The 27781-nt window shown below is 61.8% G+C and overlaps 1 protein-coding gene across 12 annotated transcripts in view; it reads left to right on the plus strand.

The window, feature by feature from the left end:
* The window catches only part of HTT (huntingtin), a 123536-nt gene extending 95755 nt beyond the window's left edge, over positions 1–27781 (plus strand). For 8 of the 12 annotated variants that reach the window (XR_014811937.1, XM_084970912.1, XM_084970913.1 and 5 more), the window contains 22 exons: positions 641–779; positions 1671–1793; positions 4154–4367; positions 4707–4852; positions 6353–6530; positions 7491–7586; positions 9579–9766; positions 10571–10697; positions 12262–12362; positions 13254–13408; positions 13679–13818; positions 14512–14594; positions 15763–15890; positions 15977–16106; positions 18407–18562; positions 20612–20802; positions 20993–21107; positions 21221–21434; positions 21751–21856; positions 23339–23501; positions 23589–23749; positions 24406–25125. Coding sequence is in view for 8 of the 12 variants with exons in the window: in XM_084970912.1 (XP_084827038.1) it covers positions 641–779; positions 1671–1793; positions 4154–4367; positions 4707–4852; positions 6353–6530; positions 7491–7586; positions 9579–9766; positions 10571–10697; positions 12262–12362; positions 13254–13408; positions 13679–13818; positions 14512–14594; positions 15763–15890; positions 15977–16106; positions 18407–18562; positions 20612–20802; positions 20993–21107; positions 21221–21434; positions 21751–21856; positions 23339–23501; positions 23589–23749; positions 24406–24619 (3268 nt within the window). In the remaining 4 variants the exon portion in view is untranslated. 12 annotated transcript variants of the gene reach the window in all.

Raw genomic sequence — 27781 nt, forward strand, 5'->3', positions numbered from 1 at the left:
TTCCTCGACAGTGGGGAAAACGTGTGTGTGAGTCCAGTTTTTATGCTGTGACTCCATCTTCACAGTAGCCCGTGTTGGCTTCTTCAGTTGAGAAGGGCCGGGACGCGGTGGGCAGTGCGTGGTTTCCCGGGACCTGTGGGCACGCTGGGCGAGCTCTGTTGAGATTGGTACTGTGAGGCTGCCGTTCTCATACCGGATGGCGGGCGGCCAGACTGTTCTTATTTTTGACCCTGGACTCGGCATTCAGCCCAGAGGAGGAAGATTAAAGTAGTATGTGCCAGGCGAGGTGATGCTTTTATGGAATAAATGGAAATTGGCGTAAACCACACTGTTGGGAGATGAAGCGGGAAGTTTTGTGTCCTCGGCTCCTAGATGGTCTCCTTTGTGTTGATCAAGCATTAAGTCACTTTTACTGGCTGTTATGCCAGGTACGAGCTGCTGCAGTGTTGAATTGAAATTCCTGAGACTATTTATGGGACACAGCTGTGGCTTTTACAAGTAAACTGGGGCCGGAATTGGCATCATGACTTGTTTGCGTGCCAATGAGAAATAGGTCTGAACAGAAAGTTTCAGACGTGTCACGTTGGGCCGTAAGAAGCCGCCGCGACGCTTCTCTAACCCACGTGTGATTGGCTTCCAGACACCAAAGGCTCTCCTCCCTGCTGGACAGGCTGCGTCTCGCCACCGCCCCAGGCTCGCGTGGTCCCGCTCCTCGGGTCTCGTCCCACCCGCTGGACGGGGACGGGCCCCTGGCACTGGAGACAGTGAGTCCTGACAAAGTAAGTGCGGCCTGTCCACCTGCGACACACAGGCCCCTCGGGGCGCTGAGCACCTCTGTCTGCCTGCGGCAGAGCCCGAGCCTGCGGCGGGCGGCTCTGGCAGCAGGAGGTCCCGGCGCCGCGCAGCCCCTGCGGCGCTCAGCCTGCCCCGTTTCTTGCTGGCGATGGGCACAGTCACATCAGTGACAGGATCCGTGAGGTCCGGCCCTCGTTGTTAGCAGGGGCTGAGGGTCAGGGCAGTCAGTGGACACGCAGGAGGGGCAGCTGTGGCCTGCGCCCACTTGCCTGTCTCCTCTCCTGCCGACCTCCCTGTGCTGACCCCACCCCGAGGCCCTGGTTCTTACTGTTACCCTCACCATCCACACCGCGGGGCTGGGGGCCCCCTGGGGCCCTGGTGGGACCTTGGCGCTCTACTTTCCCGGGGAGCAGTCAACTGAGAGAACTTGGATCCCAAAACCCAGCAGTTCCCGGCGTAGATGAGCCACCTCTGGCTGCTCTTCTCAGGCCTGATGAGTTCAGCACCTTTGCTGCACTGGCCTGGGGATGAGGAACAAAGCGGCCCCAGGAGAAGATGGGCAGCCTGCTGCCCGATAGGGCAGGACAGAGAGGAGGGCCCGCTCCCCTCGGTGCTTTGCTGAGTTTAAAGGCGAGTTGAGCATTCCCCCATCAGGCGAGGGGAGGAGAGGGTGTCCGGACGAGTAACAAGTCCAAAGACCCAGCCTTGGTAGCAGTTCTGGTGGCAAAGGCCTGTGTGGCCGTCAGCATGGCCGGAGTCCCATGTGTCCTCGGGTCTGGGCCACAGGCGAAGAAGCAGCACGTGTCCAGTGGACTCAAAACCCCCGGAAAGCCCTGCCCAGTTCCGTTCCGTAACACACCTTGTCTCGTCCCCAGGACTGGTACCTCCGTCTGGTGAAATCCCAGTGCTGGACTCGCTCAGACTCCGCGCTGCTGGAAGGGGCGGAGCTGGTGAGCCGGATCCCACCCGGCGACATGGGCGCCTTCCTGATGAACCCGGTAGGGGCGAGCGACGGGGTGCTGGGGGCCCTCTCCCTCCAGGCGTCCGCCTTTGAGGTGTTCTGTGGTCGCGTGACCTGCCGATGCCACGCACCGCTTAGGTTTGCGCCGTTACCCCAGTCCAGAAAGGACAGGACCCGATTTCAACCACAGTGCAGGCGCAGAGGAGGTCACCTTTTCACGCCCTCGAAGAAGATGGGTTCTCTTGGGTCGCGGTCACTTCTCATTGCTTGTCTCGTGCTCGCGAGAACGGGATTGGAATGCCCTCGCAGTGTGCGGTTGAGCTGGCGCTTTGCCGCTGCTCTGGAAGTTGGTAACCCCCTCCCTGCGTGGAGCGGGGTCCCCCCCACAGGCAGCGAGTCCCCTGGCGGTGCCTTCACCTGGTGTCCTGCAGGCAGGCCGTGCAGAGCAGCCGTGCCTGCACTCAGCCCCCTTTGTGGCCATCCAGCCACAGCCTTAGCAGCTGCCTTCTCAGGCCTCCTGGCACAAGCAGTCCTTAAACCCAGATGCTGAGATGCTGCCATGAAATAGACCAGGTGGGAGTGAGCAGGGCCTGGGGGGCTCGGAGAGTGTTTGGAAATGAGGCTGCGTTGAAAAAACAGAATTGGCCCAAAACCAGTTTGCTAAAATCATTGTAAGGGCCACTCAGTGAAAGTTGATTTGCTGAATGATAAAGCGTGTATAATACCAATTTACTGACTTTCCACATTTCCTAATTGGACTTGTACCAGCTTTAAAAAAAGGCTCAGCTGTAACAGAAAGGTTCAGTTTTGGTCCCTGATGATGGCCTGCGCTTTTCTGAACATTGATTAAGGTTGATAGTCTTCTGGAAATTGACCCAAAAAGTCCTTAAGGAGCTTTAAAAAGTTGTCAGAGCACAACACAGATTGAAGTATTAGCGCATGAAGTGTTATTTTGCTGATCAGAATTGCAGCATTTATATGGCTGCTTTGATTTATTTCATCTTCTTTAGGACGTACCTTATCTTTTTCGAACTTCAGGGATGTTTGGTGTTTTACCAATTTCTTGGATGGTACATGAGCTTGATATTGTATTTTTATCAATTAAGATGTGATCATTACATTTTTTATTTCAAATAAAATTTGAAAGCATTAAAATGATTTAGGAGTTCCCGTCGTGGCGCAGTGGTTAACGAATCCGACTAGGAACCATGAGGTCGCGGGTTCGGTCCCTGCCCTTGCTCAGTGGGTTAACGATCCGGCGTCGCCGTGAGCTGTGGTGTAGGTTGCAGACGCGGCTCGGATCCCACGTTGCTGTGGCTCTGGCGTAGGCCGGTGGCTACAGTTCCGATTCGACCCCTAGCCTGGGAACCTCCATATGCCGCGGAAGCGGCCCAAGATAGCAACAACAACAACAACAAACAACAACAACAAAAGACAAAAAGACAAAAAAAAAAAATAAATAAATAAATAAAAAATAAAAAATAAAATGATTTAACATTAATGCACCCAGGGGGTTCCCGTTGTGGCTCAGCAGAAATGAGTCCGACTGGTATCCGTGAGGATGTGGGTTCAATCGCCGGCCTTGATCAGTGGGTTAAGGATCTGGCGGTGCCCTGAGCTGTGGTAGGTCACAGACGCGGCTCGGATCCCGTGTGGCTGTGGCTGTGGCGAAGGCCAGCAGCTGTAGCACCAATTCAACCCCTAGCCTGGGAACCTCTGTATGCCGCGGGTGTGGCCTAAAAGAAAAGGAAAGAAAGAATTAACGCACCCAGAAAAGACCAGAAATGCGCTTCACTGGTCGGGTGTAAATGGAAATGTTCATTTGTCTGCGATGCAAGGGCAAAGAAGGTGTTCTTTAGTTTTTTTGTTTGTTTTTTTTTTTTTTTTTTGCCATGGCCTGCAGCGCCTGGTGCGGAATCTCAGTACCTAGGCCGCAGTGGTGAAAGCACTGAGTCCTAACCACTAGACCACCAGGGAACTCCCTCTTTAAATTTTTTTTTTTTTTTTTTTTTTGGCTTTTTGCCATTTTCTTGGGCCGCTCCCACGGCATACGGAGGTTCCCAGGCTAGGGGTCGAATCGGAGCTGTAGCCACCGGCCTGTGCCAGAGCCACAGCAACGCGGGATCCGAGCCGCGTCTGCAACCTACACCACAGCTCACGGCGACGCCGGATCCTTAACCCACTGAGCAAGGCCGGGGATCAAACCTGCAACCTCATGGTTCCTAGTCGGATTTGTTAGCCACTGCGCCACAAAGGGAATTCCTGAAATATTTTTGACAGCATAGTAACAACCTGTCGTCTCCGAAATGTTTGCATTATCCTTTCTTCTCTTGCGTTTCTCCTGCCCGAACCAAGGCTTGTAATAGTTGTTGTTGAACCTTTAATGCCCCAATTCAGGAGTTCAACTTGAGCCTGTTAGCCCCGTGCTTGGGCCTGGGCATGCGTGAGATCTCTGCCGGCCAGAAGAGTCCCCTGTTTGAGGCGGCCCGCGCGGCCACCCTGGACCGCGTGACGAGCGTGGTCCAGCAGCTTCCCGCTGTCCATCAGGTTTTCCAGCCATTCCTGCCCACAGAGCCTGCCGCCTACTGGAGCAAGTTGGACGATCTCTTTGGTAAGGAAAAGAAAAACCCCTCGCTTTCGAAACCCTGCAGAGCCAGTGCCAGGCTCTGCCCCCAGTGAAGACATGGTAGACACGGCTGCTGTAGCAAGGGGACGGCATTGCAGGGGTAACGGAGGACCCGTGGCGGGGCCCGGCCCCCCGCGCCTCTGGGGGCGGTGGCCACTGGGCCATTCCTTGCCACATCCTGGGCTGGACGCCCATGAGGGCCGTGAGCTCAGCCTTGGCAGCACGGGCCCTGGTCACGGGAGGTGGCCGGGCGTGTGCCGGCTGCTTTGGGGGCCACATCGCGAGCCTCCCTCAGGCTCGTCCACCCACGAACGTCTCTTTCAGGGGACACTGTGCTGTATCGGTCCCTGACCACCTTGGCCCGGGCGCTGGCCCAGTACCTGCTGGTGCTCTCCAAACTGCCCGGCCCCCTGCAGCTTCCCCCCGAGAAGGAGACGGACACCGTGAGGTTCGTGGTCATGACTCTCGAGGTAAGAGGCAGCGAGGGAACTCGCGCTCTGAGCAGAGCTGGGCGCGGTGGCGCTGCCACTGGAGGGAGGCTCTTCCCCCAGCGCCCGTGTCACGTCCAGCCCCCACGTGGCCGCACGCTCCCTTATCGTCCGGTTCCTCGTGGCCGCCTCGTGAGGCGGCAGCACCGCCTCTCTTGTCTCTGCCTCAGGGCCGGGGCGCCTGGGAGCTGGTTTGGGGAGGGGAGTCTTCGAGCACCCCCCCGGGGGGACCCAGCGGGCAGAGTTGCACGTGACTCGGTTTCCTCCGTGCCAAGATGCGGTTTATTTTAGCACAAACCGTCCACTTAAATTTCTTCTAGGGAAAAAGCAGTGCAGGTGCAGTGCGAATCCTTTTAGACACTTAAGTAAAATCATCTGGGAAATGTCATTGTCTTTGTTTCTTTTCTTTTCTTTTTTTCGCTTTTAGGACCACACTTGTGGCACACGGAGGTTCCCAGGCTAGGGGTCGAATTGGAGCTGTAGCCACTGGCCTACACCAGAGCCACAGCAATGCCAGCCTACGCCACAGCCACAGCCACGCCAGATCCTTAACCCTCTGAGCGAGGCCGGGGATCGAGCCCACATCCCATAGATCCCAGTCGGGTTTGTTACCACGGAGCCATGGTGGGAACTCTCATTATAGTTTAAATGGAACAGCAAACCTGACATCTCAGCTGTGGGGAGTTGAGCACTCTGGTTAACACTGAAAACGCTCCCCAAACGTGTACATGTTTTGGGTACGTTGCCTCTTCATGTGCCTCGGGGGACAGAGTCTGGCCTGCATCCTTGGAGGCAGAGAACACGGGGGACCTGGCACCCACTCCACCCGCCGCCTCGAGTTAGGGAGCGGCGTCCAGAGTTCATGATGCAGCAGACACACCGAGCCAGATAGCTGTCCGCCCGTCCTTTGGGCTTCAGTGTAGCAGGAAGGCTGGCAAACCTAAGGTTACGGTATAGAGTGGCCGTTGCCACCGGTCATGCCCCTGCCACGTGCAGGGCAAGCACTCTCCGTGCGTCTTAGCCGGGTCTCAAGACACCCGTCTGTGGTGGGCTATGACCCCATTTTACAGAAGAGGGAAACCCAGCTTAGAGGTTCAGCCACCTCACCCCCCAACACACCACACACCCTGGGAAGTAGCCCACTGGGCCCTTAAACCCCAGTCCGGCTGTGAGGTTCAGCCCCTGTGACTACGGCCGAGGCAAGGGCCTGGCCTGTGGGCCCCCCAAGGGAGGGGTCGCTGGGGGAGCAGCGTGCCAGGAGGGAGGGGCAGCCAGCGTCCTGCTGGGGCGGGGGCACTTCAGGGAGCAGGTGGCTCTGGATGGAACCAAAGGGAGCTGGGATGGTGGCCAAGGGAGCCATCCCTCTGGCAGGGAGCTCCGCAGGTCCCCTAGAGCAGGTCGCTGTCTTCTGCGTCCCCGCCCGCCCCCGCGGCAGGAGGGAGGCCCCGGTGCAGCCCTCTCTAACACAGACCTGCCCTCCAGGCCCTGGCGTGGCATCTGGTCCACGAGCAGATCCCGCTGAGCCTGGACCTGCAGGCCGGCCTGGACTGCTGCTGCCTGGCCCTGCAGCTGCCCGGCCTCTGGAGCGCGCTCTCCTCCCCAGAGATGGTGACCCACGCCTGCTCCCTCATCCTCTGTGTCCGGTTCATCTTGGAAGCCAGTGAGTCCATGACCGCCATGGGGTCTGTCCTGTCTCGCTTGTGCTGGTGACCAGCTCCACAGAGCTAGTCACGCCATTTATTCCATGCCACCTGTTTGCCAAGTGCCAGGTTAGGAACTGGGGGAGAAGAGGTGGGTAAAAAATACGGGCCTTGCCTTCGTCTCCGGGACCTTGGAGCCTGCCCTAGACTGTGACTCGAGTTTGCTTCTCTTGCCATTTTTCTAGATTTCGAGAGGCAGCTTTCACGAAAAGAAAAAAGGCTGTTTTATGTCCCTTTGATCTCGGGCTCTAGTTGACTCATCCTTCTAGTCCTAAATGATCATAAGATTAATAAGATTATATTTTAAAAGTTGCTTGTTTTCTGTTACAGCTGAAATGCTTGTTTCTATACTGCATTGTCATACTAATATACTGTAAAATAAAAGTGACCTATTCTTTTCAAGGGACGGTGTCCTCAACAAGGGTCATTAGCCAACATTTTTTAAAAATTGGACATTATAGTCTACATGTTCGAGGGTGTTTTGATGTTCTGTATTTTTAAATTAAACATTACAGAGTGGTGTTTTGAAGATTCATTGTTTAAATTGTTGTCATCTGTGCATTTGTAGTCAGCTTGAACGCATAGACCCAGAGTGACTTCTCAAACCAGACTCCGGGGGGGTGGCGTCGATGCACCAACTGTCTGATGAAACCTTCAGGGTCAGAGGTGGCCAACAGCAGGCCGTGGAAGGACCTGGCGTCCGAGTGCGGACATCCAGGTCCTTGTGCCTTTCAGATGAACCTAGCGACGGGTGCCTGAGGTGTGTCTCGGGTGGGGAAAGTTGATTTTAGGAGACCTAGACCTCTCTCGACACCGCCTGTCCCTTTGACATGTCACATGGCTGCGTGAATAGAGAAAAACCTGAGTAAGAGGCAGAGGGGAAAGCGTTTGAAAATTCCTCTTGTTCTGTTGTGGTTTAGTTGTCGTGCAGCCTGGGGACCAGCTTCTTAGTCCAGAGAGAAAGGCAGACACGCCAAAGGCTGCCGGCGAGGATGAAGTGGATTCGAACACACAGAGTAAGTCTCCAGGTTGTTTCTTCTTACCTGGTGTCTTTGGGGACTTGAAATCCATTCACCAAAGAGGCCTTGGAAGGGGTTGGCGAGGACGTGGGACAGCTGCCTGGACTCGGCTGCGTCCTGGTGCTGGTCCCTGACTTCCAGGGCTGTTGGAGACGCTGCCTTGTTGGTCCCAGTGCTGGCACGCCCTGCCCCCACGCTGCTCTGGGGTGTCGCACGCGCGGCTGGGGATCCTCCTGGTCCCCACCTTCTGCCCCCCCCCGCCCCCGCCCCCGCCCCTTGCTGCCTCTGTGTCTTTTTCGCCCAAACTCGGCGGAGCTCCTTGGCCTGTTTCCTCTGTGTTCTCACTGTGGTTCCGCACGCTGGGGTGTTGATCCGCAAATGTTTGTTGAGAAACGAATGAGGAAATGGAGATCCTGGGGAACTTCAGCCAGAGGAGGGACGTGTGCCTCCTCGGTGACTTGAGTGTCCGTTTCAGTGGACTTTTAAATGAAAATGCCTCCTTTCCTTACAGACAAAAAAATCCACATCTCATTCATTTAAACCTGTGCCAGACTTAGACACGCACCTCAGTTTTCATGTACTTTCTCCTAATTCAGGTATTTTACTCTGAAAATGGTGGCAAGGCAGGTTGGGAGGACAGCTTCTTGGCCGAGTGACTCCTTGCCACCAGGGACCCCGGCTCCGTCCCCAGAGTGGGAGGCGAATGCCCCCGTGACAGTTCTTGGCTGTCTTTTTTACGGAGTGCGATGTACTTGGGATACCGAGACCTTATCTGCGCTCTGTTGGCCTGGGAGGCGGGCCTTTTTAATGACAGGTACCGCTGTGTCTGTTTTGCCAGCTCTTGTGCAGTCCCTGCCCTTGGTGTCAGGCCGGGTAGGTTTTCTTCCTGCTACCCACTGGAGAGTTTAGAATCGCCCAGCGTCCAGAAGCAGGGGTGTCCCGTCCACCCCAGGCTCTTTCTGGGTGTCTGTGTCGAGACTGGGTCTGCAGCCGTCAGCGGGTGATCTCAGGGCCCCTGCTGCTTGCTGGGCCCTCGCCCGGGCCCTCTGGCTTTGGGGCCTTCGCAGGCAGCTGCCCTGTGCTCCTGCCGCATGGAGGAGGGCAGCCCGCTGCGGGGGTGCTCAGACCAGCCCACACGAGCACCCCCTGCAGGTGGCAGGCGTGCTCTGAGCGGTTGGCGCGCTGACTGTAGTTATCCCCGGAACGTCCATTCCTCCGCCGGCAGTGGAGGCGCCTCGCGGGGTTGAGTCAGAGCAGGCCCACCGCCGGGGCAATTTCGTTTGGGCTCATGGAACCCTCCCCGAGGCCCCCTTTAGGCCAGAGGACGCAGCTGGCTTCCGTCAGCACCTCCGTAGGTGACACTTGGGGCTGCTCCCGTGGGGTTGCTAAAGCCACCCTCGTTTTTCTCAGTTGGGGGCTGGATTCCTCAAGGCCCAGCGGGACTTCCTTCTCTGTGAGGATGTCGCCTGGACCTTGGGGTCTCGGGGGCTGTGGACACTGTCCATCCATAGCCTAAGCGTTGACCACAGGCTTTTGGGCATGTGCTCGGTGCCCGACTGGTCCTGCCCTCCAGGTGCAGTGGTTCTTAGCTCAGAACGCGGGTGTTTGGGTTTTCTGGCTATGCCTGCGGCCTGCGGAAGTTCCCGGGCCAGGGCTCCCACCTCACCGCGGCCGTGACAGCCGCCAGGGAGCTCTGGGATGTGGGGTTTTTGTCGACAATCCGCCTCAGGGCTTCCCAGGGAGGGCTGCGAGCGGAGCATGCCCGCGTGGCTCTCTGTGCCCAGCCCAGCCACGAGCACGGGGCCTGGGGGCAGAGCCCCGCCTGCCGGTGCGGTTGGCAGAGGCGGGAGTGGAGGGGCTCGGCCACTCTGCGTTTCTGCCTTGTGGCTGGTGGGGGGTTGTCCCGCCTGCCCCGGGAGGGCGGGAGGGCGGCGGCCGGTTTGGGGTGAGCTGCAGAAGGCAGTCGTCTGACCCCTGGCGTCTGCGCAGGCCCTCCGTATCTTGGCGCGGCCTGCAGGATGGTGGCGGAGATGGTGGCGAGCCTGCCCTCGGTGTTGGCGCTGGGCCGTGAGCGGAGCAGCCGCACGCCGGCCTTCCTCGCGCCCGTGCTCAGGAACGTCATCGTCAGCCTGGCCCGCCTGCCCCTGGTCAACAGCTACACGCGCGTCCCGCCCCTGGTGAGTCAGGCCCACGCCTTGCGGGGGCCGCGCAGGGAGACACACAGGCAGGCCCCAGGCTCGGGGCCCGGGGTGGAACCGGGTCTGGGCTGCTCTGAAGCCCGCTGTGGCCAGGGCGCTGCCTGTGTACAGACGCCACGTCTGGCCTCCGCAGGCGGGAGGCTGCCTGACCCCTCCTGGGCCCGGAGGTGGAGCCGGGCCGACCGTGGGGAGCGCGTGCACCAGGGAGGTGGTGGGCCTTTGCCCCGGGGTCTCGCTGTGGGAGGGAAGGTAGCCCGCTCGGGGCTCCTTCTGCGGAAAAGCCCAGCGGCGTGATGTCCTGGGGTCGCTGTAGAGCAGGGAGGCGTGGACGTTGTCACCCGCAGGATGAGAGCTGCGGGGGTGGGCAGGGGGCGTGGCCCTCCTGGAGCCACATGTGGCCTGAGCCCCGGGGGTCCCTGCAGGTGTCAAGCTGACTGGCCTTTGGAGGGGAGTGGGGGCAGGTTCAGGAAGGCGTGGGGTACAGGGCCTCGGGCAGCGGCTGCCACGGCCCCCAACGAGGAGGGCGCGCTCTGTCCGAGGGGCTGGGGAGTAACGCGAGAGGCTTGGAGAGCAGTGTCGGGCTGGCGAGGTGCTTGGGCGGCGTGGCTCCTTGTGCCCGCTGGCCAGGAGGTATCCCCACGTGTGGCTACCCGCCAGCCTCGAGGGGCTGGGGCCCCGTGCCCGAGGCCTGTGGGAGGGCGCCGCGTGCAGAGGGAGCGTGCTTCCTGGTTCCTCGCGGGGCGGCCATCCTAACCTGACTTGATTTCTCTTCCCTCCTGTCAGGTGTGGAAACTCGGGTGGTCGCCCAGACCAGGAGGGGACTTTGGCACGGCGTTCCCTGAGATCCCCGTGGAGTTCCTCCAGGAGAAGGAAGTCTTCAGGGAGTTCATCTTCCGCATCAACACGCTAGGTAGCTGGACCCCCGTGCGCAGCCCCCCACGCAGCACGCCCACTGGGGCGCCGCTCCCGGGCCCCGTCGGCCTGGCTGCACACCGTGCAGGGCACGCCCGCTGGGGCACTGCTCCTGGGCCCCGTCAGCCTGGCTGCAGACCGTGCAGGGCACGCCCGCTGGGGCACTGCTCTGGCGGCGGCAGCTGGGCTTGTCTCGTTCGGTAAAAGACACAGGGAGAGACGGAATACGATGTGGATGTGTTTTATGACATATACGAAACTGTCTCAGCGAAAAGTCTGATCCACGTGTGTGCCTGTGCGGTTAATCCCAGCTTTCACAAATCAGGCGTCTCTGAGGTCAGGAAGGTGCCCCGGCACTTGGTGGTGCTTTTAAGCCCAAGGGTCATGCACCTGTGCTGAGAGCCGCCCGGATTCTCACTGACACCCCTTTTCTTCTGTGTGGATCAGCAGCCAGTGTGAGATGGAGCCCGCGTGGTACGGGGTGGGGGGCGTAGAAGACCTCAGGTTGACAGCACTGTGCCCTGTGGGGTGTGGGGTGGGTCGTTTTAACCTTGGGGTCCTCTGGTTTTGTCACGGAGGTCACGCCTACTTCTCAGAATTGCTGCACATTTAGAAATTACAAGAGATGCACCTGACACCTTATCTCAGTAAAGGGTAGTGTTACTAGTTCTCCCGTCGTGACGCTGCTTTGCTTTGCAGGGCCAGGCATGTTGACTCCTTGTCCCCATTCAGCTGGAGCACAATCGGGGGCGCGCGGAGTTGTCACCATTAGACCCCGCGTGACTGCGCCCTGGGGGCCTCGCCCAGCGCAGTTGTCTCTCAAGTCCGGCAGGAGTGCCAGGTCACCAAGGAAACCGGTCATTTGATACTCGGTTTTCCTGTGCCCACCTCCCCATTCTTGTCACTTGCAGCCCCAGTACAAGTGACATGGCCATCTCCACTTCCAGGGTCCCAAGTGGGCATGTTAGCAGTGCCCTGGCAACAACCTTAGGTGCAGCTGGTGATGGCGGTGCTTGATGACGGCCCGTTGGAGGTGCTCTCTGTACCTGAACACCCCAGGTTACCTTCTTTTTTTGACCTGCTGTTCTTAACAAGGTCAGAGGAACCACCGCTTTACCTATTGTAACAGCTCCGTTGAGTAGACGTCACGGGGCACAGGCTTCGCCGGCTCAAGGGCGCGGTTCTGTGGTCTGTGGTCACGTAGCCTGCATCCAGCAGCTCAGCTCGGTGGTGGGCCTCTCTGGGGATGTTCGAGTCTTGCCGGGAGCAGGCAGAGGCCCTGAGCCTGTTGGAGTGTCACCTGCCTGCATGTCCCTTTTCTTTGGTGCGTCTGCACGGCAGGGTTGAGAGGGCACCTACCTGTCCACAGGCTGCCCAGGTTGGTCTCAGCCTGGCCTCTTGTCCTGTGACTTTGGGCTTGTGTGCTCTGGTCCCCTCACCGCTGGACTCGGCCGGCAGTGTCACTGCATCATAGCACTGTCGTGAGGGGCCAGGGAGCTGCTGTCTGGCACCTGGACCAGGCCGGCTGGTCTCACGTGACATTTGCACATTTGCATTTCTAGGCTGGACCAGCCGTACCCAGTTTGAGGAAACGTGGGCCACCCTGCTTGGTGTCCTGGTGACTCAGCCCCTCGTGATGGAGCAGGAGGAGAACCCACCAGAGGTAAGGCTGCGTGTGGCGCCTGGGCCATGGGCCGGCAGTGTGGGCCCCGGGGGCAGAGGAGGGAGGCCAGCCCCTGTTCTTCTTGCTTAGCTGAGCTTTGATGGAGCAGCCAGACGGCGTCCGGACTGCTGTTCCAGAGCAGGAGCGCGGCTCCCGCAGTCTGGGTCCCCTAGAGGCAGCGGGATGCGTCTCACCTTAGTGCAGGGCGCTCTCAGGGCCAGGAGGGTTGTAGCCTTCCTCGAAAACACTTTTGAGTTCTGTTCCTCAGTGCTCAGGTGCAATACGAGCAGCGTCTCACCCGCATGAAAAGATGTTACGAAAGCCACACACGAGGATCTGTGTTCATTTCTCTTTAATGAACCGTTTTGCAAAGTTTTTATCAGGCCCCTGGGAGTGTTCATGCGTATCGATTTAGTGCAGTGAAAACGTGTTCCAGTAAAGCCGGGGCTGAACTGTTGGCGGTTGCGAGGAACGCGTTCCTAATTCCCATTGGAAGCGCAGTGGGCGCGTCCAGAAACGGCGCTTAAAGAGCACACGAGTCGGAGGTCATCAGAACTGCCTTCCGCAGGCCTGGGTGGAACTCACAGGTCGTCGTGTGCAAAGTCCCTGAAACCAGCAGGGAGACTCAGGGACAGCTCTGAAAAAGTCATTCCTATTTAGAAGTTTGTGCTGATGGGAGACCCGGCTTTGAAAAGCAGCCATGTGCCCCCAGGTTCCTCTCCAGTCGCAGAGGGGTGTGGGTTCTGGTGACCTCAGGCAGGCAGAGCGGGACCCTGGCCCGGAAGGCCCGTCCCGGCTCACTCAGGCCGTGCGGCCCGCGGCTTCTGCCTGCACGTGGGCACTGGCGGTGGTTGGCGTCGCGACTTGGCGACAGGTGGGCTTTCCTTCCAGGAGGACACAGAGCGGACGCAGATCCACGTCCTGGCCGTGCAGGCCATCACCTCCCTGGTGCTGAGTGCGATGACCGTGCCTGTGGCCGGCAACCCGGCCGTGAGCTGCTTGGAGCAGCAGCCCCGGAACAAGCCGCTGAAAGCCCTCGACACCAGGTTCGCCCGAGTTGCCGTGTGTCCCCAGGGTGCCGCCGCAGTGGGGACAGGGAGGTGCCCTCCCCTTTGCTGCCAAAATGAAAGATAAGAGCATGGTGCGGGAGGTGCGGGTCCGGAGGTGGTGTGGCGAGCGAGGTGGCTGGCGGCACGGGCCGCGGACAGTCGGGGCCCTGCCGCCGGGGCGTGGGGTGGGCGACGCTGGGGGCGCCCGCGCGCTTTCCCCTGTGCGCCTCGGGGCCCACGGTCTCCGGCCTTGGTTCTGCACGGCAGGTTTGGGAGGAAGTTGAGCGTCATCCGGGGGGTCGTGGAGCAGGAAGTGCAAGCGATGGTTTCCAAGCGCGAGAACGTCGCCACCCACCACCTGTACCAAGCCTGGGACCCCGTCCCGTCTCTGTCTCCCGCCACGACAGGTACCTGCGGAAGAGGGCCGGCTGTCCTCGGGCAGGACGAGAGCACCCTCGCACGCCGCACCGGTGGTGCAGGATGGCCCGGGCCGGGCTTCTGTCCGGGGCCAGGGTGCCGGGCGGGGGGTTAGGTGCGGGAGAAGGGAAGCCTGGGCGCGAGCCAGAGCCCATCCCGCCCAGTCCAGTGTGGGAAGTGAGGGGTAGGCCGCAAGGCGGGCGGCCCGCGAGGATTTTGAAAACGGAATGACTCGCCCACGTTAAAGAGCGGGGTCGGGGCCCAAGGGGGTGGCGACGGCCTTTCCGCAGAGCTGGGTGACGCCCTGCAGGAGGCAGCGCGCAGGCCCGGTGGCCCAGGGTGTGGCAGGTGGCGAAGTGTGGGCTGGTGGGGAAGGAGGGCTGAGGGGCAGCGGCCTACATGGCTGGACAGTCCAGGCCCTGAGGCAGGGTCCCAGGAGGGCCTGGCCGCACGGCTGTCACCCGGGCACCCAGAGGGCTCGCTTGCTGGGTTGTCGCCTCGTCTTTAGCCGTCTCAGCTCGGCCCACAGGCGTTCCCGTTCAGAGTCTGCAGCTGGTTTGTTTCGGAGAAAGAATGATTTGGCGTGGCCCCGCTGGCCCCACCAGCTCAGTGGCTTGTCAAGTGGCAGAAACGCCAGAGCCGTCGGGCCACGCAGGTGGCACTCATGCACTCTTGCCCCGCAGGTGCCCTCATCAGCCACGACAGACTCCTGCTGCAGGTCAACCCCGAGCGGGAGCTGGGGGACACCAGCTACCAGCTGGGCCAGGTCAGTCGCCCCGCCCTCGTCTCTGCCGTCCGTCCTCCGCCTGGCCCCCCAGCGCCCTGGAGAGAAGGCGGGTGCGGTTTGTAAAGAGAAGGAAGCTTGACGCGTGTGTTTTTACCTAATCTTCCGTCTTCCAAGAAGGGCTTGAGGTCCTGTCAGAACAGGTGTGAGTCGGTCCTGGCGAGGGCGGGGAGACGCTGGAGGACCGGGCTGCAGGCTCGGCCCCGTGCGTCCCGGCCGCCTGCCCCGAGGGAGGTGCGATCACGCGGCCCAGGGTGGCGGACGCTGCACTCAGCCCGTGCACCTCAGCCTCCTGGTTGGAAGGTGGGCGGGCAGGTACCTGCGCTACTCAGGCTGCGCGCTGCCTCGCGGCCTGCTGCTGCTGTACTGAGAAGGCGGGCGTGCGGGCCCGCTTCCTTTGTAGCTATTTCAGCAGACCTTGGTCGGGATAAGACGGGGTGCTCGGGGTTCCGTGGTTTTGGTGGAGCAGGCTGTGCGCCAGGGCCCTGGGGCTCTGCATCCACATCGGCCGCTGAAGGCAGTGGGGCTGCACTGGGTGGCTCTGAACCCAGGTCCTGAGCCACCACCGGCTTTGGGGCCAAAAAGCCACTCTCCCTTGGCCTGAAGGCTGCTTTGGGGGCAGAGTTGACCTCCAGCCTGGGGCTGCCCGCCGCCAGCTCCAGTGCAGGGTGGGGTTGGGGCAGTGCAGGGCACCAGGGCAGGGCTCGGTCCCACCTGGCGCCGCCCCCAGCGGGCCTCCCCGCAGGCTCCCAAGTTCGTCCCCACCTTGCCCCCCAGGTTAATAAGCACCTCACCCTTCTGCACCTGTAGCAAGTGATTCAGAAAAGGGGGTCCCCAAACGACTACCAGGGAGAGAACCAGTTTTGAAGAGAAACCCTGTGTTCCGATTCCATTTTCTGCTGAGACGCCCTTGGGGAGTCGCTCAGGAGCAGAAGCGTCCTGTCTCCGGACTCCTCCCCTCCTCGGCTGCTCCCTTGGCTTTGGCTGGCCCTCATTCAGGCTCTGCAGTCCTGAAGGTGGCGCCCTCCAGCGTGCCCGCCCCCGGCCGTGCAGAGTCCCGTGGGTCTGAGCCCTGCCGGGTGGGGGGTCTGCTGCCCCTGAACCCCCGGCCGCCGGCCCGAGGGTTGAGCCCGACTCGTGTCCCTTGCAGGTGTCCATCCACTCCGTGTGGCTGGGGAACAGCATCACGCCCCTGCGGGAGGAGGAGTGGGATGAGGAGGAGGAGGAGGAGGCGGACGTCCCCGTGCCATCCCCGCCCACGTCGCCGCTCAACTCCAGGTTCCCGTCTGCCTTTGGTCGAGAGCAGCTGGAAGCGCGCTGGCGGCAGGCGGCTGCAGTGACCTCTGTCTGTGCTCGGGTTGCAGGAAGCACCGCGCTGGCGTTGACATCCACTCCTGCTCGCAGTTTCTGCTCGAGCTCTACAGTCGCTGGATCCTGCCGTCCAGCGCGGCCAGGAGGACCCCCGTCATCCTCATCAGCGAAGTGGTCCGATCCGTGAGTTCGCCTCCCGCCCCGCGCGGCAGCGCCCCAGGTGCCCGTCCCCGGGTTCCGAGCCCGCGAGGGAGCGGTTTTCGCATGTCCAGCCCCTGGCGGGCTGGGCTCTGGTAAGGCCGGTGGGGCTGTCGTGGCAGCGGCTCGACACAGCACTCACGTGTCACGACGTGTCGCTCACACGGCAGCGTCACGTTCCTGTGAGGCCTGAGGCGCACCGTCCTTGTCCACCTCTCCCCGGGCCCGGCTCCGTCCCGTGACCAGCAGTCCCCCTGAGAAGCGCCCATTCGGAGCAGGTGTTCTCCAGCTCTTGGCCTGGGGGTCCTGTCCGTTCTCGACACGGCTGGGGACCCCAGAGAGCACTGATTTCCGGAGGTGGTACCCAGCCGTACTTGTCGTATCGGACGTTGCCTCTTCCGCGCAGGCGTCTCTGCGTCACCTGGGTCAGCGGTCCAGCAGGGAGAGGCACCTGTCCGCGGGACCCTCTGCGTTGTCTGTGCAGCACAGGGTCCATAGTGTTTTCACCCAAGAGATGTCGCTTTCTGGTGACGGCAGACTCTTTTTAGCCTGCTTTTCTCGGGGTTCTCATGTGGCACACTGGGTTAAGGATCCGGTGTTACCACGTAGTGGCTGGGGCTGCTGCTGGGGCGTGGGTTCGATTGCTGGCCAGGGAGCTTGCACATGTCATGGGCGTGGCCAAAAAGACCAAAAGCCTATTTTTCTCTGTACTCCTTTGAAAGTTTCTAAATTGTCTCATATTTGGTCAAGTTGGGATTTTTAAGAACCTAATTTTCAATTTATAACGTAAGTAGTTATAAATTGATTTTTTTTTTTTTTTCAAAAAGTCAACTGTAGGCACTGCTAAAGATCTTAAATTTTTTTTCTCTTTTGATTGCCACATCCGTGGCACGTGGAAGTTCCCACACTGCAGTCACAGCAATACCAGGTCCGAGGCGCATCTGCGACACACACCACAGTTTTCAGCAACGCTGGTGGATCCTTAACTCGCTGAGCGAGACCAGGGTTTGAACCCGCGTCCTCATAGACAATGGTCCTTAACCTGCCCAGCCACAGCAAGAACGCTTTAAGTTTTAAAAAAGTTCCCTACCTATCCATTTAAAATAACAGTAATGATACCAATTTCTGTTTAAAAATGATTTTTTTAAACAGTGAGAAGAGCCTTATTTTGTTCTTTTGCAAGCTCTGGTGTCTGGCTCCTTAGGTAGAAACCACCGGGCTTCTCGTGCCTGCTCTGCTCTCCCTCTAACATCAGGTCGCTCTAGACCGCGCCGCTGTGCAGTCGGGGAAACCCGGGAAAGAACGGCAAGGGGGCCTTAGCGTTTCTATAAAAACCGTCTCCACCCGTGACCCCCAGAGGCCCGCAGGCATCCACGGGTCCCATCCCCGTAAGAACTGCTCTTCTGGACAGTTTGCTGAGTCTGTTCAGCTCACCCCTGGCCTCAGAGGAAGCGCCAAGCCCAGCCTTGACACACGCTCCCAAAGAACGGGCCTTCCTGCCCCCTCAGGGCTCATTTTCAGATAGGATGCGAAAAACAACATTTTTGGGAAACAAGAATCATTGCCAAAGCATTGATTTCTGAAGCAATCACCCATTTCTCTATTTGGGGGCTTTTGGGAGCCTGTCCTCTCGGCTGCTGGGACCTTTGTGGGGCTGCTGTGGGTGCTTGTTCCCGCGCAGGCCGCAGAGTGCATGGGCTTGCGGGGAGCGCAGTTCCACGCTGGTCTTTGTGTTCTGTTTTTTCTTTCTGGGGCTGCACCTGTGGCATATGGAAGCTCCCGACCTAGGGGTTGAATTGGAGCTTCAGCTGCCAGCCTGCAGCACAGCCACAGCAACTCGGAATCCTTAACGCACTGAGTGGGGCCAGGGAGTGAACCTGCATCCTCACAGACAGTATGTTGGGTCCTTAACCTACTGAGCCACAGTGGAAAGTCGTCGTCTTCTTCTTTTTTTTTTTTTAATGAGAGTCACTTCACAATTTGTGTTAGTTTCAGGTGTACAGCAGAGTGATTCAGTTATACACACGTGGGTGTGTATGTATTCCTTTTCAGATTCTTTTCCCTTGTAGGTTATTGTAAGACATGGAATGTAGTTCCCTGTGCTCTGTAGTGGGTCCTCGTGGGTTATCAGTTCTGCACACAGCACTGTGTATCTGATCATTTACCCTCCCTACGGCCCTTTAAGATGCCAGTTCTCCTGGCCAGGCCTCCTGCGAAGCCACTTGGACCACGTGGTGTGCTTCCTGGCGGCGTGACTCGCCCCTCTGCCCCGTGTCCATCTCCAGCTTCTGGTGGTCTCTGACTTGTTCACGGAGCGCAGCCAGTTTGAGATGATGTATCTGACGCTGACGGAGCTGCGGCGGGCGCACCCCCCAGAGGACGAGATTCTCCTCCAGTACCTGGTGCCCGCCACCTGCAAGGCGGCCGCCGTCCTCGGCATGGTAAGCCGGAGGGTGCGGGCCTCTCGGGGCAGATGTGGGCAGTCGGCTGAGTGCGTGGCGCCAGTGCCTCCAGCTGGGCTCCTGGACCCCTGGTTCTGTCGTGTCCCTGTCCCCAAAGAGGCTGGGCTGCACGGGTGGTGGGGCATGTGGCCGACTCCTGCACAGTCAGCCCTTCCAGTTGTGCTGGGGGCCCCATGCTGCCCGGCTGGCAGATCCGCCCCTGTGGTGACCTTGTGCCCGTGCCCCCCCCCCCAGATACTGAGGTCTGTTGTCTGTTCTGAGTGGGGCCGGGGTGGGGGGGGCGGCAGGCAGGCCTTCTTCTGAGCCCCTCCTCCTGAGTGTGCCTCTCTAGCTGATCAGAACTCATCCCTCTATGCCCGGCGGCCACGCAGCATCAACATGGAAAGTGCTGCCCGCCGGCCTGCCGTTTCTAGAGCAGGTTGGAAATAGCAGCTCTGCCTCTGGAGGAAAATAACTGGACTCCAAGTTGAGTGTCTTTCTGCGCTTTGCCACGTGGCATCAGCCGGTCGTTGTGCCTCTTCTCACTCACTTGTCCCCTGGGTTCCCTCTGCTAGAGTAGAGACTCGTCCACGGGACAGACCCAGGGTAGCTGCCGCGTGCCGGGCACTGGAACCACCGGTGAGGGGCGTCGCAGTGCCCCAGCCACTCTCTCGCCCCCGCCCCCCCTTCCTCCCCCCAGCCCCACCCCTGTGCTGCTGGTCCTAAGAGCAGGGGCCTCTGGGGGGCTCCCCCCTGGCCTCACACACCCTCCTGTGCCCATGGAGGCCGAGGCCAGGGTGACCCGCTTGCTCCAGGTCACACAGGCTGTGGCAGACACGGGGTGTGAGCCGTGCCTGCGACCAGAGCTCGCCCCTCCGAGCCAGGGCCCAGAGCGGGTACCGTCCTGGGTGGCCTTCAGGCACAGAAACACGAGTCTCGGCTTTCTCTGCTCTTCCAAGGGCGGGCGCTCTGGCTGTGGGGAGGGAGGGAGAAACAGCCAGGCTCCAAGGGTCCCTTCGTCTCTGCAGGAGTCAGGCCTGGGCTCGTTTCCATGGTGATTGTCCTGTGCCCTGGCCCTGTCCCCAGCCCCGGGGGCAGATGCCGACTCGTCAGTGACTCCAGTGAGTGAGGTCTCTTAGGCAGAGGCTCAGGCGGGGTGACGTGGAGACCCCGGTCCCGCCGTGAACGCGGGGCCATTGCCCCGAGGATGCAGCCTGTGGCCCTGGCGGTTCAGAGCTTCTCCCAGTGTGTGAGAGCTGTGCCCTCCCTGGTGGCATTTGGAGGCCTTGGGTATGGGCAGCAGAGGAGGAGTCCTGCTGTGTCACCTGGGGGAGCTCAGGCTAGGATCCCTGGGAGGCCATAGGGCCACAGTCTCGGAGGCTTTTACAGGATGAGGCGAGGCCCTCAGCCAGCAGGGGTCCCCACCTGCGCACCGTGAAGGGGTTTCCTCCCTGGCATGGAGCCGATCCCACACGCAGCGCTTGGGGCTGGGTGCTCAGGTTTCGGCTTCCCTCCAGCTGTTTAGGAACTGAATGAAACAGTGTTTGGCACAAGTTAGTGTAGACCACAGTTGGGGCCACCGCAGGTGTCCAGCAGGAGGACACGCAGGGCTGGACACACACACTCGTCCTCAGGGCTGTGATCCACGGCAGCGAGAGGCTGCAAAGCGGAACCAGCGAAGGGACGGGGCCGAGGGGTGAGGTCCAGGGAAACCAGCTTCCAGAACCCTGTCCCGGGAGTGACACGGGCTGCGCCCAGTCCCCCAGCAACACCTTGTGGCAACATGCATGGCGTGCTGTCCCCGAGAAGCCCTTCAGAGACTCGGAGCCAGGGCTTATTGGGGGTGGCCCCGGGGACCCCTCTGCCGGGCACACAGCCCCCGGGGCCAGGTGTCAGCATGGACACACTCGTCACAACAGCTGAGGCGTCGGTGAGGGTGCTGGGGACCCTGACGGAGGACAGCAGCTGGGCCCGCCATGGGGCCCCATCTTGCACAGCGGCCCCTGCCCTCCCCTGGCCACTCCCGTGGCATCACTGCCTGTGCCCTAGGACAAGGCCGTGGCAGAGCCGGTGAGCCGGCTGCTGGAGAGCACGCTCAGGAGCAGCCACCTGCCCAGCAGGATCGGAGCCCTGCACGGCGCCCTCTACGTGCTGGAGTGCGACCTCCTGGACGACACGGCCAAGCAGCTCATCCCGGCCATCAGCGACTATCTCCTCTCCAACCTCCGAGGCGTGGCCCAGTGAGTGGGGGCCACCTGAGGCCGTCTAGCAGGGCCGCGAAAGGAGCGACCGCGCGCAGGCGGGGTAGCAGGAAGCCAGCTGGCACCCTCCTCCCAGGGACGGTGGCTGTGGTCACTGAGACGGCGGACAGCACGTGCCGTCGGGCGGGAGGGGCTGCCGCGTGGCTGAGCTCGCCCTGTCTCCTTCCAGCTGTGTGAACGTGCACAGCCAGCAGCACGTGCTGGTGATGTGCGCCACGGCCTTCTACCTGATCGAGAACTACCCTCTGGACGTCGGGCCCGAGTTCTCTGCGTCCGTCATACAGGTGGGCGGGCCTGGGCCTCCTCCACGCGCAGCGGCTCCGAGCCCTGAGCGCGGGGCGGGGCCTCTGAGGCGGGAGGCCTGCGGTGCCTCTGACCTGGAAGTGCTCCTGTGCAGATGTGTGGCGTGATGCTGTCCGGCAGCGAGGAGTCCACCCCGTCCATCGTCTACCACTGCGTCCTGAGGGGCCTGGAGCGCCTCCTGCTCTCCGAGCAGCTCTCCCGGCTGGACGCGGAGTCCCTGGTCAAGCTGAGCGTGGACAGAGTGAACGCGCACAGCCCGCACCGCGCCATGGCGGCCCTGGGCCTGATGCTCACCTGCATGTACACGGGTGAGCGGGGGCCCACTGGCGCCCGGCAGGCCAGCGCCGCACATCCCAGACGCTCGGGAGGCAGCCCGCAGGCTCCTGTGGTTCTCCAGGTCGCAGAGCTGGGCGGGCGTCAGCGCCTCACGGGGAGCGGGCTGCAGGCTGACCAGTGGGCCCTGTGTGACTGGGCCAGGCCCTGGGCTGCTTGCTGGGGGCCCCCATCACCTGGTTTCAGACCATCTCTGGGGGTTCAGGAGACCGTGCGTGAGTTCCAGGCCCTGTTGACGGAGCCTCTCTGGTTTGGCTGTCAGTAGAACCGAACGGCTTGGTTTTGTTTCAGGAAAGGAGAAGATCAGCCCAGGCAGAAGCTCCGACCCCAGCCCTGCCGCCCCCGACAGCGAGTCTGTGATTGTGGCCATGGAGCGTGTGTCTGTTCTCTTCGACAGGTAGGAAAGCGCCTGGCCTGGCTGGGAGCTCCGGCCAGGAGCCACTGCACACACACACGCCCGCTGCGCTCAGGCCCGCCTGCTTCCTCCTGCGCCGCGCTGCCCTGGGGGTCTGCGCTGGGGGCGGGCCTAGCTTCTTGCCACCTGGGTCGGAGTTGACTGGCTCCAAGGCCGTGCCAAGCGCTTGCCTGTCTCCTGAAGGCAAGGGGCAGTGCCTGCAGTGCGGTGGTGTCGGGAGGGGACGGAGCCTGACGGCTAACAGCGAGGGCCGTTGGGCTGCTGCCTTTCGAGAGAGGAGCTCTGAGCTCGGAAAGCACCTCGGGGGGAGTCTTGGGGAGACCGCCATGCAGACTCTTTGGGAGCCTCTGTTCACAGCCTACCTGGCACGCGTGTGCCCTCTTGTCCAGGAGGGCTGCACTTGCCAGAGCTACAGGGTGGGCTAGGGCCCCGTTAGGCTTGTTCTCCAGGACGGGGCCTTGGGGAAGCCAGGTCTGCACTGCTCAGCCGGGTAGCAGGAGGCGTCTGGCTTTTCACAAGAGCACACTGAGCAGGCCTTGGGCTGCACCTGCCTGGCCAGCTGAGGTGTTCTGAGGCTGAGCGCGTCTGCTCTGTACTGGATTTGCAAGGGAGCCGTGGCAGGCACTCCTCTTGCCTCATGTCCACAGCGGGCAGCGGAGCCCCCATTCTGGCCCCGTCCCTGAGGGGCATGTGCGCCAGTGCTTGTAGGTAAGGTAAGCACTGCAGCCGGCGCAGTGCCAGCGTTGAGCCTGACCACTCTCCCAGAACGCGGGCAGGGGGACACCAGGCTAGCAGAAGCTGACTGTCGGTTGCGGGTGTCGTCCAGAGCAGTGGCCTGGCCTGTGCTGGGCAGCAGCTCGCACCTGCGGGAGGGTGGTTTGGGCACTCGGGGACCAGTTTCTGGGTCACTGCAGTGCTTTTCAGCCAAATGTAGCTTTTCTATACGGTCATCCCCCAGTACCCACAGGCTTGGTTCCAGGACCCCCATGGACACCACAGTTGGCTGGTGCTCGAGCCCCTTGTAGCAAACGGTGCGGCACAGTCCGCCTCGGTCTGCGGGGCCCGCGGGCCCGTGTTCATTCAGCCAGCCGTGGGTCGAAGTTTGGGTTTGGAACCACGGGTACGAGGGTCAGCTGTGTGTGATGGGGTAGTGGCCTGGGTGCGTGATGGCTGCTTTCCTGCATCTGGAAGGACAGTGCCTGGGGTGCCAACTGGAGGATGGGGACAGAGGGGCAGGAGGGCACACCAGGGACAGGTCAGGTGAGAAGAGGGGCCTGGCTGACAGCTGTGCCTCGGCAGCAGGCAGAAACACCGAGAACGACTGCCGACCAGCGCAGGTCCCGCGAAACCTCTCCTGTGAGGTCCCTGCTCCGAGCCACCTCTGCTTGTCTCTTCAAGGGCCCCCCGGCTGGGGAGCCCGGGCCTTCCCCCCGGGCGGGGCTCTGACCCGTGCCCTCCTTGCAGGATCAGAAAGGGGTTTCCCTGTGAAGCCAGAGTGGTGGCCAGGATCCTGCCCCAGTTCCTGGATGACTTCTTCCCGCCCCAGGACGTCATGAACAAGGTCATTGGGGAGTTTCTGTCCAACCAGCAGCCGTACCCGCAGTTCATGGCCACTGTCGTGTACCAGGTGAGGCCAGGACGGGGGCCCCAGCCCAGCCTTGTGGCCCCAGAGCTGGCGCTGACGGGTGGCCGGCCGGGCCGGCCTTCCCCACAGGTGTTCCAGACGCTGCACAGCACCGGACAGTCGTCCATGGTCCGGGACTGGGTCATGCTGTCCCTCTCCAACTTCACCCAGAGGACCCCAGTCGCCATGGCCGTGTGGAGCCTCTCCTGCTTCTTCGTCAGCGCCTCCACCAGCCCGTGGGTCTCGGCCATGTATCCTTGCCTGGCTCCCACGCCCACCACCCGGCACCCTTGTGTCGGCGTCTAGCTTTGCGTTAGTGCTGGAAGCCGAAGCCCTGCAGACAGGCCCGTGTCAGGACGGCACTCACCTGAAGCCAGAGAGAGGGGTGCGAGCAGGGAACACTGTGGGCAAGGGCCGGAGGCCGGGCGGAGTGTCCTCAAGCCGCTTCTCGTTATCCTTTGTCACGGGCTTCCTCTCCCCCTCTCGGGTAGAAGCTTAAGTGAAGATCCGGTTCCCTCCCCAGAAGGCTGGCTGCCGAAAGCGGGCGTTGCCCCTCGATCAGCCTTCCCCCAGGACCGACCGCAGCGCCTCTGGGCAGACGGCCGTCCTGGCCCTGACAGCGGGCCTGGGAGGGCGGCACGGCTCTGTGCTCGGCGGGCGGAGTGCTGGCACTGCGCGGGGAGCCGGGCCAGGTAAGTGCTGCCGAGAGGAGAGAGGAGCGCCCTTCATGGGGCTCTGGCTTCCCGCTGGCAGAGGCCGCCTGGCTGGAGGGGCTGGAGGGGGCAGCAGGAGCCAGGGTGGAGGCGGCAGGCGCTCAGGGCCGCCCGGGCCCAGACCTGGGTCAGGCGGGGCGCCCGGGTGAGGCCAGGCACGCAGCACTCTGCTCGCTCCCTTAACTGCGCTCCAGCCTCCCGCACGTCGTCAGCAGGATGGGCAAGCTGGAGCAGGTGGACGTGAACCTCTTCTGCCTGGTGGCCACGGACTTCTACAGACACCAGATAGAGGAGGAGCTTGACCGCAGGGCCTTCCAGTCCGTGTTCGAGGTGGTCGCCGTGCCAGGAAACCCCTATCACCGACTGCTGACATGTTTGCAGGATGTCCACAGGGTGGCTGCATGCTGAGGCCCACGCGGTGGCAGCGAGGCGGCGGGGACTTTGGGCCTGCCAGCCCGGTGGCTTGGCATCACGGGCTTCCCTCTGTGGCTTGGGGGCCGGGCGATGGCATCCTGCCGGCAGCGGTGCGGCTGCGAGCAGGGGTACATGCAGGAGGCTCTGGGGTTGAGCCCGAGTCCTCCCAGGGCAGGAGCAGCTGTGTCGCGAGCCCTCCGTGCCCGAGTCCATTAAATGCCAGTTAGCCAGGTGTTGATCTTCCTCCTCCTGTCCAGCCTGTTCCTTGGCACCAGGAGTTCTCTACTCTCGCAGGCTGGCCGAGGGCCCCTCTGCTGTCCCGCAGGCGGGCTTTGGAGCACACCCCTCGCGTCCCCGCGGCGAGGCGAGGGGGCCCGGGGTCTCGTCTGGGCCGGGCGGGGTGGCTGGGAGCACGACGGCCCGCACCGTTCTTCCCTGTCTGTCTTCTTCTCAGGATTTAAAGTTTAATTATATCAGTAAAGAGATTACTTTTAAGGTAACTTTCTATGCCCGTGTACAGTCTGTGCATTGCCAAGTCTGCTGCATGCGCGGCCTCGTGTGGCGGGCAGGCCTGTGCCCCTTCCTCTGCCGACAGCTCCCCCCTGCCCCCTCTCCTCTCATTCACATCTAGTTGGAGTTTAGGGAACGTTGGTGCAGGCCTTCTCCCCGGGGCACGGACGGCTCTCACAGTGCCCACCCCCCGGGCCCTCTGCTGACCCGGCCACAAGCAGCTGCTGTCGCTTCCCCGGCGTCCGTCCTGAGCTGGGCCACGGTCTGTCGGGCTGGCTGGTGGGCGTTGGGACCTGCGTCTCGTGTCTTCTCCGCATGTTGGGGCGCAGAGGTGTCCAGTGGCTTCGAGAGTGTAAGGGCGGTATTTGTCCCGACCCCTCAGGCAAGACAGAGCTCGGCGTCCTGGGAAAGACCCCAGCCGCTCCTCGGCCCCCTCCCCAGCTCAGCCCAGACGCGGCGCCTTCTTTCAGCTCAGGGGAGCGTGGGCCTGTGTGTGCGCCCCCAGCTTCTGCGCGGGGCCAGCCCGGGTTCTGGACCCAGAGGGCCAGATCACCAGATGCAGAGGCGGCCTGGGCTGCCGGGTGGCCCTGGCCAGGAGCCCCTGGGGCACTTAGGGCGGGCTCTCCATGTCCCCGGCGCAGCTGGTCATCCGGTCACCCTCGTGTTGGCCAGTTTGGTCAGAGCTCAAGTGCGGTCAGGTTTGGTGTTTCGTCCTAAGTGGAGGTGATGTGGATGCCGTGTCCCCAGGGCTGCACGGGGTCCTTGGGGCCCATGCGCCACCCTCTGTCTGTGCGACATCTCGCCACAGCGCACAGCCCGTCCCCAAAGGCCTTGGGGTCAGAGTGTGCGTGGGGCCAGGGGAGGCGGTGGGGGCCTCCTCAGAGCCGCCTCTGGTTTCCCACCAGCCTCCAGCAGAGGCCTCGCCGGGCCGGAGGGTGCCCAGTAGAGAGGAGTCTGGCCCGAGCAGGGCCTTGCCGGAGGGACGCCGACTGAACCAGACGTGAGGAAGTGACCGCTCTCCTGTTCCCTTTGGCCTCCCGCCTCTCACGCTAGCTCTTCCCGTCGGGCACCTGCTGGGATGTTTGCGAGCGCAGGAAGGTTCTAGAGCTGCTTCCCTTGCCGCCCCCCGCGTTCTTGGAGCAGCTCCGAGACGGGGGTGCTGCAGGCCGACGTGGTCCCGCTCGGGCTGTCGGCTCGTTAGCGGTAACGCTGTGCGTGTACAAGCGGGGGCGCGGCACTGGGCTCGGCTGAGTTGACTCGGCCCCTCGTCGACCGTGTGACCCGGAGCTGGGCTCCAGCCTCAGGCGCCGACCCGGAGACCCGCCTGTGCGCTGCCCACGTGCGTGCATTGGTGAGGGAGGTGGTTTCAGCCGGGCGAGCGTGTGAGACGCAAGGGCTAATTCTGTATCTGCAGACACGCCCGGCCGAGGAACGGCCAGGTCCTCGCGGAAGCCGACTTTCCCGAGCCCTGCCACGTGGTCCGCCGCGGGGCCTGGGGTGCTCGTTAAAACCCCGCTGAGGACTCGCCCACCTTGTCGGCTCCGCAGGAGGGGCTGAGACGGGATCTGGTTCTTGAAAGCCCCTGGCCGGCACCCTCTCGTTGCCGATTTTGTTGAAGATGTCTTTCGCTTGGTTGTCAGGTTCGTCTGGGAGGCGGGGTCCTGCTGGGAATCAGGACGTAGGAGTGAAACCAGGGTGGAGTTGGCCGCGACGCGCCTGCGCAGCCTGCCCCGGGCCTGCCTCCCACTGCGGCCCCGCGCTGCCCGGGCCTCCCAGGTGCCAAGGGCCCTTGGCTGTGCACCCACTTCTGCCGGCTCGAGCTCCCTTCGGAGGAAGGGGTGTGCTGGACACCCAGATGCTCAGAACGCAGCCCCAGGAGGCCTGCCGCACGCAGACCCACTTCGTGGCCGGGACGCTGCCAAGCCCTCGGGTGTGGGCACCGAGGGGGGCCCTGCTTCGGTTCAGGTGGGACGTCCCGAAGCGGGGTAGCCCCTTTGGGCTGCACCAGCTGTCGCACATGGTGTGCGCGGCTGGACTCTGCTTCCTCCCGACCCTGCGAGCATCTTTCCTGCCGGGTCCTCTCTGGGCCTCGTGGCCCTCCCTCCGTGGTCAGTGCCCGGCCAGCGGGAGGCCTGTCTGCTGGCGCGATGGGCAGGGAGCTGCAGAGCTGGGGGTGTGCGCGAGAGGGGTCAGGCTCAGCAGGGAGGAGCCCCGCTCCAACGGTGGTGACCACCAAAGGTGGTCCGGAAGGGCCAAGGACACTCTGCCCACCTGCTGTCCCTCAGCGTCACCCCACTGGGGGCGTCTGGTCCTGGACGGTCACCACAGTGTTTGTCATTGTCAGTGGGTGACCTCTGGCTTTGGAGGGTTGTAGCCGAAGGTGGTTTGGCTCTGAGCTAAGTGGGGCCACTGCCCGTGCCTGCTGCCTCGCGCATGGCAGAGTGGCTTTCGGCAGGGTTTGAACTCGTACTGTGCCATTGCTGTCCCCCACCCCTACCCCCGGTCGCCGCCTCGCTGGGAGCCGGCAGGGCTGTGAAGGGCACGTCCCGGAGCCTGGCCCAGACCTGTTTCTGAGAGGAGAAAGAGGGTCTGACGTGAGATGTCTATTTTAATTTTTTAACTGCTGCAAACATTGTACATCTGAAT

The sequence above is a fragment of the Sus scrofa genome, chromosome 8, assembly GCF_054392235.1.
Source record: "Sus scrofa isolate SSC_HxYL_T2T_F1_AM1 chromosome 8, Sscrofa_HxYL_maternal_Yorkshire_Landrace_v2.0, whole genome shotgun sequence".
NCBI classification, from domain to species: Eukaryota; Metazoa; Chordata; class Mammalia; order Artiodactyla; family Suidae; genus Sus; species Sus scrofa.